Source organism: Marmota flaviventris, chromosome 1 (assembly GCF_047511675.1).
Source record: "Marmota flaviventris isolate mMarFla1 chromosome 1, mMarFla1.hap1, whole genome shotgun sequence".
Taxonomy (NCBI): Eukaryota; Metazoa; Chordata; class Mammalia; order Rodentia; family Sciuridae; genus Marmota; species Marmota flaviventris.
In genome coordinates, this window is record NC_092498.1 from 87,264,795 (window position 1) to 87,276,912 (window position 12,118).

General features: G+C 38.7%; 1 protein-coding gene across 4 annotated transcripts in view; it reads left to right on the forward strand.

The window, feature by feature from the left end:
• Creb5 (cAMP responsive element binding protein 5) overlaps positions 1-12,118 on the forward strand; it is a 400,153-nt gene that overhangs the window by 1,035 nt on the left and 387,000 nt on the right. For 3 of the 4 annotated variants that reach the window (XM_027939709.2, XM_071613933.1, XM_071613934.1), the window contains exon 1: positions 1,312-2,492. The exons of the other annotated variant lie outside the window; for it this stretch is intronic. In XM_027939709.2, the coding sequence (XP_027795510.2) occupies positions 2,490-2,492 (3 nt within the window). In that variant the 5' untranslated portion in view covers positions 1,312-2,489. Of the gene's footprint in view, positions 1-1,311; positions 2,493-12,118 lie in introns of those variants that run through there. 4 annotated transcript variants of the gene reach the window in all.

The following is a 12,118-nucleotide window of genomic DNA, read 5'->3' on the forward strand; positions in this document are numbered from 1 at the left end:
AACACTTAAACTTTTTTCGAAGTTCTTAGAGGGGCAAGACACGAAGGAACTAAGGAGATGTTTTCTCCCGGGGGCTGCATGCCGCTTCTTCTGTGCCTTAGATTCATTTCCTGGGGGTGTCTGATAGATAAAGCCTCCAGTTTACCCTGAACGAGTGCCGCCCCCACTTGATGATGCTTGTTCAAGGCCGAGAATTGGAGTGTGCTGCTTGTATATTTCGTTGTCAGAGTCTGCAGAGTGCGTTTGATTATTTTTTTAAATTTTTTTATTTTTCCCTGTTTCTGATATGTGTCAAGGAATAAAGGCTGGATACAGGTCCATTACGTCATTCTGCAGGCCAGTAAGTGTTTGATTAACAGCTTCAGATACTCAAGGGTTCTGGGGCTTAGAATGCTGACAAAGCAACTCTGCTTTTCACTCCCACCCCCCAATATACTCGTGCAATCGCCCATTCCCTGGGCATCTTTATTGCCCTCTATTCCCCATCCCTCCTTTTCCGCCCCTCCCCCGCCCTCATCGTTATCACTGTAGACCCGCCTCCGCCTTTTACAGCTTTCCCTGGGGCGAACACTGTCCCTAGAGTGTGGGTAAGAGCTTCTGGTGTCTGAGGAGACCTCAGTACCTGATCAGCGCACAATCTGCCCTTTTCTATTATTTAAGAAAGTCACCAGCAAGCCCCCTTCTCCAGGGCGAAAATGCTCAGCCCTGATCTCAGGAAGTGTTTGGAAGCGTTATGATAGTACTGTGTCCCGCGTCCCTGCGGTGGCTTAGGAAAGCAACACACCCACAACAACAAAGTATTTAACTTGACACAGCGCCTGCCTAGAACCTTTTAACCCAAGAGGGAAGACTAAGAAGCCAGGAGCTGACTAAGTCAGGTTTAGCAAAAAGAATCAAGATTAGATGTTTTATTTCCAAAGTGAGGGAGCGTTGAGTCGTTGAACTCAAAGCGCCATACAATAAACTGCTGCACGTGTTACTTTCTTGTTCTTAACCTAAAGTTTCTATGCTTAAAGAGGAAGTTAAATACATAAGTCATTGAATTGAGTCAGAATCTCCCTATAGGCAGTTGAAATAAAAACACCCTGTGTGTGACTTGTTCAAGGGCTAAAAAGTAAAAAGAACCCTTTGGGTAGTGTGGAAAGTGTGCAGCAGAAATCCAATGAAAATTTTACTAACAGGCTTTTGGATAGAGGGGGACCAGGGACTAGGGTGCTCTCTGATTTGGAGCTAGTGAAAGCTAAATAAAGGAAAATTTATATTCTGAATAGGTGGGAATTTCTTGAAGAAAACGTGTTTTGTTATAATCAGATCTACTTTCTTCAAAGGGAAAGCCATGCTGTAGGCTAGGCATTTGTGCAACTCCTGTCTGGGGTCTAATTGACATCCCTTCCCCAAGTTTGTGGCAGTATTTATTATTTATTCACATCTAGAGATGAAATAGTATACCCCCCCCCCACAATACATGGGCATCTAAATGTTAAACTTCTTGTTTGTGATGCATAAACCTAAAGGAAAAAATGGCCCAGGTCACGGGCACTGGAGAGTGTGATTAATGATCAGTGATTTAGTGATCAGTGATTAGTGGTTTTATTCAAACTGTTACCTCTGACCAGAAGCACACATCAGAGGATTAACAGGCTCTTTAGATAAATGCTCATTAGTGGAAGGGGAAAAGCAAAGATAATAGGCATGCACCCAGGGACAACTTTCGAAGAAAATCATTCCCGTCTTCAGAATAATAAGCTCTATTAACAGAAAGCCCTTTTAATTTAAAACTGGCTTTTATCTTGTAAATCAAAGTTAGATGTAAAAGTTTGTAGTGCCATTATAACCTAAATTTTCCCATATCCACTAGATGTGGATTATCTCAGTAGCGATATTTTTTTTTTATTTAAATAAACAATTGGACCTTTAGAGCAGCTGAACCCTGACAAGTTCTTAGCTCCCAGGGTTTGAAGGTGTCCCCCCTTCTGGGATGGGGCTTGCCGCTTGTGGACTAGATGGCGCACTGTTATTTGGTGGTGTGCTGCAGAGATCTCACAGGAGTGTGGACTGAGCATGTAGCTGCTTGTGAGGTGTTCCCTAACACCACAGGGTTGATTCTGTGCAGGGTTGAAGACTAGACAGTTCTACAAGTTTTTAGTCACATTTTCCATGTCAGTTAAATCTAGGGAGTTCAAGGCTACTGGAAAAATTAGTCTCATTACTAAAAGAAACTTAGAGAACGAGGGAGGGAAGGAGGTACAGAGTCTAGGAGGTACCTCTGGGTTGCAGAAGTGATTGTAAAATACCAGACCTTTTTTTTTTTTCTTTTTACTAAGAGCTAGTTTCACAGTCTTCTGGTCTGAAACACTGAGGCAAATACTCAAAAGATTTTTTTTCTTCCTAATCTTGCTGGTGGAAAGAAGTTACTAGAAAGAAAGGAAGAAAAAAATTGATTTGGTGACTGCAGGAAGCAACACGTTGCTGATTTTATTCTCCAGATAATGGTAAGAATTATGCTTATTAAGCAGAGAAAGAACTTGGTGCTTAGCTAAGTGGGGTCAGTCTTGTGTTTTCAATGGATTTCTTAGGAGTTTTAATGTTGCTTTTCTCAGTTCCCTGGGACTTATAGCATTTTGTGTGGAAGGTGTTGTATGTGTGTCTCTGTGTGTAAATCACGATTTCTGGTAAAAATAGCAATGAAGCATGTTAAGTAGTGTGTCAGGTAAGAATTCTCTTTTCTACAAGCTTTCATGAATCACTTCAACAAGTATTTGAATTTTAGTAAGAAGGAGTTCTTTTTAAAAAGAAAGATAAAAATGAGAAACAAAACAAAACAACCCCATTTCCCACATCCAAACCTAGATGTGTACTTCCCTGAAGAAGGATGCTATTGATTGTCAGCTATTACTTTGGTTTTAAAATTTAAAAAGAACTCACCATGTCTCTCCATAAATTTTTTTCCCTTATTTTCCTTTGATCATAGCATTTTATATAGATCTGATAGTTTTAAAGTTCTTACTGATTCCTGTTGATTTTTCTTTTTCAACTTCACTCAGAGTAAACACGTTTGCTCAACTGATAACATCCAAGCCAACTGAATTTTAAGGCAAATTGCTGATATCCATAAATTACCTGTCAAGTCAAAGTCAGTTGTAACTGTATATAGTTTATACCTGCGCAGATAGTGTAGAACGTTCCCACAAAAAGTAGAAACCATTCCTTTATTTCTATATCTCTGTGATATTGCAGCAGTCTGTCAGAGAGACTTTTCCTGAATAGATTTTCAATTATAGTAAGTAGAATATTTTTGTTATAACTACGTGTCAGTTTCCCACACCTGCGTGTTCAAAAACAATCAACCATGGAGTTTCCATAGTTATTTGTACTGATGTCAAGTTCTCCGTCTCCTGATTTCCCACTATAATTTACTTTTTAGTAGTGATGTGTCGTTGTCCTATAGTATTTCCTTAGCATTTGGAGTTTTCCTTGTCAACTGAAAATTTTGGGAGTGTGATGATAACCGGATCCTTAAATGTGCACTTTGTATTGGTAGTTGGTTTTTTTCTCGTTGTAGATTAAAATTGGGATTTGAGTGGACTTATTATTTTTGTCATCTTTCTTTTTTTTCTTCTTCTTCACTTCAAAGCAGTGCTGTTAGTCACAGAATTAATGTGATCATGGCTGGTGTTTCCCATCTATATGCTTCTTTTGCTTCGTACAAATTGGATTTCTACAGCAATTTAAGATCTTTTTTTAGAGGCAGCTTTCTTGGATGAAGGTGGAACAGTGATCTCAGTCAATTCATTATCTTGTCCAATTTGACTATCAGCTGCATTATGGGAATCAACCAATGCTTTTATAAATTAGTGCTTAAAAATTCAAAACGAGGACTATTTCTCTTTAAAAGAATTATACCATTATGATAAGGTAATAGACTTAGGGGCAGCAGCTTCAAATATTTAAGGGTGAGAAAGAAGCACTTTCATCTCTGCTGGGCAGACTTAAAGACACCAAAAAAACCCTTTTTGTGTTGCTATTTGTAAACTAACTAAGCTATCTATGTTGTGGCAATGCTTTGAATAGAAAGCCTTGCACTTTAAAAATGACCTCATAATTCCTGTTTTCACTAAAGAATTATTACATTTTGTAATTAGGGAAAAAATGGCAATTACTGTTTTTTTTGCGTGTCTATTAGTACTCCATCATTGGGAATCATGAGAAAATTCAGAGAAAAAGAGAGAAGCCCTTTAGAAATTACCAAGTCATGATAACACTCTTTTGGAAACATGTTTAAAACTCTTGAAGCCCTTATTGATGGCTCTGGGACTTTCAAAGTAAAACATAAAGTTTAGGATAAATTTGCAAAGGAATTAGATATTACTTGGACACTAGATATTTTTTTTCAGGGCTGGAGATGTAGCTCAGTGGCAGAGCACTTACGTAGCATGCAGGAGGCCCTAGCACCACAGAAACAAACGCAATACATATTTCAGTTACTTTTTTTTTTCTATTTCCTTAAGTTTCTCATTTCTAATCTCTATCCTAAAATTAGCACAGATGGAAAACTGTCATGTTGGATTTGATTTGAGCTGGTCTTAAAAAGAGTGAAGAACTCCTTTTGGCATGGAGAGTCTGACAGAAAGCTTGTGTCTGCATGCAGATTTAGGGGATCTGGATTTAGGGGAGATCCTCTGAGCGGAACTCTTTGTTGAACAAAGGAGAGCCCAAGATCTGGTGACATCTCCTAGGTTATCCAAGGTCCAGAGCAGAGAGTGCCAAATGAGGCCCCAGTGCCCTTCACCAGGCAGGGTCCTGTTTCCACAAGCCAGGTTGTCATAAATGCCCTTGACAGGGAATACATAAGCCACAAATTTGGATGCTTTGCTCTTTTCAAGCCTTTTGCCATTAACATTTCAAAGACAAAATTTTTATCAGATCTTTTGAATGGCTGCCTTGGCCACATGAACCGTAGTTGTAGTTTCTATTCCATTTATTCTTATACATAACGGCAGTGTTAATTTTTCTAATATTGGCCTGCCTCGTTGATTTTAATTTAAATCCTTCTCATTATTATTAGATACACCCTATAAAACTATGCCATCCAGATTTCATTTGAGAGTCAACACTGGGAAAACCTAAAAATGGTCTAAAAGACCATCTCTGAATGAAACCGTCACTTTCTTTTACTTTCAGTGTTTTATCATTTTTCAGGAAGGGAGCTGAAATTATTTCAAGTTCGTATAAATCATCTTTCTTTTTGTCGAATAGAGCAACAGGTTCTATGTTCACTCTAGCAGATGCACTTTTGCCCAGGACCTGTCTGAATATATTATCTTTTCAGGTCAGTTTTGAAGCGCGTGGAGGTGAACATCACTCTGTGAGAAGTGAGTTGCATCTGGCAGCGTGCCCTTTGAGGTCTGACTGGCAAAACTTGACTTCTCATAACTAATAGAAATCATGCATGCAACCCAGAGGACTCCAGAGCACAAATATTTTATTTAGGATGATGTTTTATTTATGATGCTGTATTTAGGATGGGTAGCAAACACGACTCAGTAGAAATCTTGAATGCATCTACTAGTTGTGTAGTTTGGCCTCACCCACAGGTTTCTTTTCCAGCTTTTGCATGAACGTTTACTATCAGAATTTAGGACTCTTTTATTCTTTTATTTATTAAAATAGGAGCCCCTATTTTACAGCCATGATTTCTTGAATATAACCCATTTCAGCTAGTTTTATCCTCTGCTGGCTTCCTTAGTGGGAAAAGCATAAACAACAACAACAACAACAAAAATCTAAGTTTTTGTTTGAATTAAGTGATTATAGAAGAAATGCATTTAATCTCCATTTGCCAGATTTGATAGGACCATTGAATTTTATCAAGACAAGATTTTCCTCTTTAAGTCAGTTTGGTTTCTAATGACTAGGTACTAATCCATGCCCCAGAGGACACAGGCAGTGAGGAGAAAGTCCATTTTCACCAGGGGACCTAAGTGAAGAGCTTGATTTGCCTCACTGCAAAGACAACATTGTCCAGAAAAACATTGACTCTTGGGAGGAAAAACAATATTTTGAAGGCTCAAGCTTCTAAATTCTAAGCAGGGAATCATGGTGAGTTGAAGATGGCTCTCAGAGTGCTGAAGGCCTCCGGGGTTGTTTTCCCAACTACAACATGCTAAATGTTCTCTTCATCCATTTTCTGCATTTTCCTTATGCTCATGTTTCTACATTTGCTTTTAAACATCTGTTCTAGCTGCTCTGCTTTCAGGGGTAGCCCCACAATAACAGATAACAAATGTGTGGACAACAGAGAGGTGCTATTTTTTCATAAGGGGAATCTATTGTGATATTGCATCTTAGAAGAAATAATTAGTGAGACAACAGAGAGACAGTTTAAAGTCCAATTTATGGCATCATAACTCCCACTGCGATTGGTGGCCCTGCAGTGATGTGCTTTATGGCAACAGGCAAAGCCTTGGTGGAAAGGGGAACCCCTAAGTGCTGCTTGAACTAATTGAGCTCCTCTGCCTCACTTACCTTATTAGCAATGAAAGGTGACTGGAAGTCCAATAGTGGGACCAATATACGTAACGTTCAATGAAGTAGTCATATTAAAAAAGTAAAAAGATGCTGGCACCGTGGTGCATACTTGTAATCCCAGCAGCTCAGGAGGCTGAGACAGGAGGATCAGGAGTTCAAAGCCTGCCTCAGCAACAGCGAGGCACTAAGCAACTCAGTGAGATGCTGTCACTAAATAAAATACATGGTAGGACTGGGGATGTGGCTCAGTGGTCAGTGTCCCTGAATTCAATCCCCGGTACCTGAAAAAAAAAAAAAAAACAGTAAAAGGAAGCAGGTGACAACGTTCCTTTTGATAACATATTTTGATTTTGTTTACCCAGTATATCCAAAATATTGTCATTTCCATAAAAATGTTAATGAGATACTTTGTATTTTTTTGTGGGTGGGGTACTAAACCTTTGAAATCCAGTGGGCATTTCACTACTACAGCATATCTTGATTTGGGCTAGCTACGTTTCAAGTGCTCAATAACCACGTGTGGCCAGCGACTACCGCACTGGACAATGCCAGTCTGTATCATGGTCCTTAATCCTAGAGGCCCAATGAAACCACCTGTGGAGCTTATAAAAAATACGCACACCCCTCCTGCATGAGATTCTGATTTAATTGGTTGGGGTTGGGGGCCTTGGCCTCTGTATTTTTTAAAAGCTCCTCTGAGTTTCTAATGCACAACAAAGGTTGAGAACCACAGTTCTAACTGATCTCTAAGGAATCTTCTCTAATATTTTATGATTCTATTTAAGGAAAGGGATTGCAGGAAAGTGTTCATTCAGAGTTCAAGGGCAGCAAGCAGTTGTTATAGGCATCTGCACCCTTCAAAACATGTTGAAGCAAATACAATTAATTAAAAAAAAGTTTACAGAATGAATAATTTAGAAGATAATTCTTTGTGCCAGACATGAGCTCTGTTATAAGTTGCAAATATGGGTGTTGTAAATGGTCTGCTTCCCTAGAAACCTTTGTTTAAAATTTGATTTACATGCAGCCTCATAGAAAGTCTCTGTTTTGGAAGAGGTCGAGATCCGCCCATTTCAGTTATTCGGCCAATTTACTTCTTTGCCCCAGGTACTACTTGCCTTTAGCTGTTTTCAGAGGGAAGATCTTCACTTCATTCAAGACAGCTGGATGTCCTAGAGTTTCTTCCCTCTGAACTTTTAATAAGCTTTATGCCATTGCCTAGACCAAACTTGCTCGTGTCAAGATGTCAGTTAAAACCCTCTGGACTGAAGGGACTCCTGCTACTTGTCACCTTTTAAAATATTAGTAGAGCTAATATTTCTCAATGCATATCAGAATATATATGTTTGGTGTATTCACTAAAGGATGCAAAGAATAAAAATTTTCCAGCTCTTCACACATCTTTTTGCAAAGTCAACAAGCAGCATTGCTTGTGAAGGGGAGGAGACGGCCCGTTGTCGGTCCCTTGTGACTTCACGCAGCTGAGAACCTCTGCATTCCCGAATTCATGAGTCATTTCACCCTGACCCTGTCTCCTTATCCCCTGCAGAGTCATCTATTTCCAAATACATGTCTCGTTGACCATGTGCTTTCAAAATATGATTTTAAACCAGTTTTTAGACACAACATTATATGTTGTTTTTACATTTTGCAGTGATAATATCTTGGTTTCCTGTACTATCATTTATTAGAAGAAATTTATCCTCCAATTATTAACACACAGCTCTTATCCCCATTTTATAGATGGAGAAACTGAGGGAATGATGAGAGTTGGCATCTGGCTTATTAATTTGATGTGTGGTCAGTGTGAGAAAAGTGTTTACATTTATTAGGGCCATGTAACCTAAATATAAGCACTACTCTGGATGAACTCCAGGTGGGGATTTTCCAATTGTACCAACTATTGCACTTGTCTCTGTTATTATAAATAACACTCTTTCTGATGCTTTCCCATGCAATCTTTGCACCTAAATGGTTTCCTTGCTAATAGCTCTGGTTCCCCACCTTCAGGCTGCATGTACCTGGATTGATTAACAAATACATAAGGGTATGTTAACTTCTTAACATGGGATCTATTCTAAAAGTTGCATGGAGACATCTGTTGCAAATCTGTGTTTTCTGTGGTATCTAGGGAAACTTTCTCTCAGGCTACATCATGATTGACTGTTAGAAGACTCTGTGGAGAGACATTGAGATTAATGATGTAAGTTGCTCATCTGTTTTGGGGATTGAAGGTAAAGGGCTTTAGCTATTCATTCACTGAGCAAGATAGACTATATAGGCCAGCTCCTGAATGATCTTTCATAATACACTTTAGCTCCTGCTACGCCAATGGACTTTCTTTGCACTTGGTCTACTGCCATCTGCTTTTGAGATTTGGTTTCTGTTTTCTTCTAGTAATGATGGTATGTTGGATTTGGCCAACAAATTCTATGCCCCTGTTTCAATGAGTGGTATATAAGTTTTGACCAGTAGTACAGTTTATGACCAGTACCAGGGAACGATTATTTCATATCCTTTTCTAAACATTATGTTAAAGTTAAAGGAATATGGATCTTGCCACACTTTGCCATTATATATATAAATCCCTGGCCAATAAGGACAAGCACATTACAGGGTATATGCTTATAAATACACTGGTCATCTCTTTTAGGATACTTTGGATAAATTGTTACCCACTTAGAATAAATATCTATTTGTAATGTTAATTAAGGTACATGTTGTTGATTAAAATACATTATTTGATTTAAAAATTAAAACTCTATTTAAGACACCTTTTTCCCCCAATCAGGCCTGTCTAAGCACATATTGTTTACAATTTCATCTTCCAGTTTTGTGAAGCCAGATGACTAACAATCACCATTCTTAGTGCTGTACCCTGTGGACGTCATCAAGGATGATGGAGCACAGTGTTTTGGCACCATAAAGCAGCATGTAATTTGAAATTGTACTTTTTGCTAAATACCCATGCTAATCTCCAAACCATTCAAAACATTAAAAAACAAAAACAAAACAGTGGGCTCTGCTGGCAGGATGGAAGCCACAGGAGCAGAGAAGTACAATTATTATTATTATTATTATTATTTTCATTTGCTTCAGAAGCATTTATGAAAATCAGGGAGAAAAAAAAATTACACATAATTACTTGGCATGTCCTTTGGAAGGGACATTCTTAAGAAATGTTAACCCTTTAACCCAAGGTTATTTTTTCTTCTTTCCAGGAAAAAAGAAAAAAAAATTTAAGTACAAATGCTATTTAAAAGGAAGACTGAATAGTGATTTATGTGGATGGTTGATATTTAATATTAGCATACATTTGAGGACCTCTATTTAGGAAGTCTGTTCTTTTAAAAGCCATTTTAGTTATTTAATGCTTATTTTTTTAAAAAATAGAAGATTTCCAAGATTGGTTATGCAATTATGTGAATATATTTGACACTAGTGAACTATACACTTAAAAAAGTTTAAGATGGTAAATTTTATGTTATGTATATTTTGTCCCGAATATAAAAAAGGACAATAAGGCTTACTTTTTATCCATTCCCCAGATGGGGAAGTAGATCACACAGAGCATTTGTTCCATGTGAGGTATAGGGGCAGTAGTGTTTTAATGAAAAGGTCAAAATCGAAAGAAGTCCTTTGCATTTTGGACTAATGTGGAGAAGTGATGTGTGTGTGTGTGTGTGTTTGTGTGTGTGTGTGTGTGTGTACGTGCGCTCATGCGCTGCTATGATTCTGATCCATATGAGATTTCCAGGAATCCAAGAACGAGGCTCATGGCCTCTCTTCTGGAGACTGGCATGGATCTGGGTGGGCCCTATGCATAGAAAGCTGAATCATTTAATTTGAAAACAGCTATCTGGCCTTACTTTTGCATTTCTCCTTGGATTTACTTGATTACCTTTCTTAACACAGGGTTACATTCAGCTCTGATCAATGAAAACAGTCAGGTACAGCAGCTTTGTAGGTTATGTCATGGAACATAAATCTGCACTTCACAGTGACACTGACCAGTGAGAAGTTGTTTACAGGGGACAGTGTGGGAGTTGAAAGTTCTGGAAGCAGATCTTAGGTGGAATGATGGAGGAAATGGGAGGTATTTGACTTGGACAGGAGAAGACTCAGGCTCGTACCTAGCATCAAGGAACACTCTGTGGACAAGAAGAATACTACTTTCTGACTACAGGGAAAAATAGGGAAAATTGGAGGAAGGGTTTTTTTTTTTTTTTTTTTTTTTGGTATGGGGGAATGTTGGCTCCAAAAGGAGGTGAATTTTGAAACAAACAGACCTATACACCAATGCAAATGGACCATCTCTCGTGACCTCCCTGGCTGTGGATTATCAGAACTATTATAAGCAGAGTTTCTAGAAGCAACATGAAAGAAGATTGAGCCAGTTGCTCCTGGCCTTGCTAGGAGCTAGTTTCCGAAACATGAAACTGGCACAGGTTCATGAGACGGTTCCTGGATCCAGAAACCATGGACTCCTCATGAAAGCTCCCTGGACTCTGATTCTTGAGAGCAACCTAACTAAACATTGTAATGTATCCATTGGGCCTCATGGCAAAACTGAGTTCAGTGTGTAGTGAGGCCCCCCTCTTCCCAAGGCAGCACTCACAAAGATCCAGGGTGTAGCCAGGTGTATTAGTGTCTTGGGTGGGTTTCTCTAACAAAGTGGCACTAACTGGTCAACAGAAATTTTATTCTTTCACAGTTTTGGAGGCGAAAGTTCAAAAAATCTAAGCAGGATTTTTTCCTTCTGAAGGCTGGGAGGGAGGAGCTGTTCTAGGCCTCTCTACTTGGTTTGTGGATAGCCATCTTCTCTGTCTTCACATGATCTTCCCTCTTTGGAGCTATTTCCAAAGCCCTCTACCCCCTTTTGCCATTAAAAAATTGGAGTGTTATAATTGTACATAATGGTGGGATTTGTTGTTACATATTAGTGTCTGTAAACAATATAACAATAAAAATTCTCCTTTTTATAAGGACAATAGTCATATGGGATTATTGCCTGCCCTAATGACCTCATTTAACTTGTTAGGTTGATCAGTACCTTGTCTCCAAATAAAATCACATTTGGAGGTACTGGGAGTTAGGACTCCAACATATTTATTTTTTAGGGGACACAATTCAACTTGTAACAGCAGATGTCCCCTTCAAGAGGACTCTGTGGAAAAGAGCAGATTGGGAATGATGTAGATTATAATCAGACATTTTTAGCATGAGGAAAAATAATCCTTCAGTGGACCACAGAACTATTTGGAACAGCTCTTCAAAGATGAGGGTCCACACATTGCAAGTTAAGTACAAAGCCAGTGGGCTGTGGTTGTGTCTTGGTGGTAGAGCAATTGCCTAGTATGTGTGTGAGGCATTGGGTTCAATCTTCAGCACCACAAATAAATAAATAAATAAATGTACTGTGTAACCAAAAAAAAAAAAAAAAAAAGGAACAAAGCCAACAAAATAAAAATGTATAAAAATAGATATAAACATGTTGCACTGATTAAGGAATTTGCTAATGTGTCCTTGGTTTGGCCTTGAATTTGTCTCCAGGGTTTGTGAAAGAGCAATGCCAAAAGGGCAGCACCAA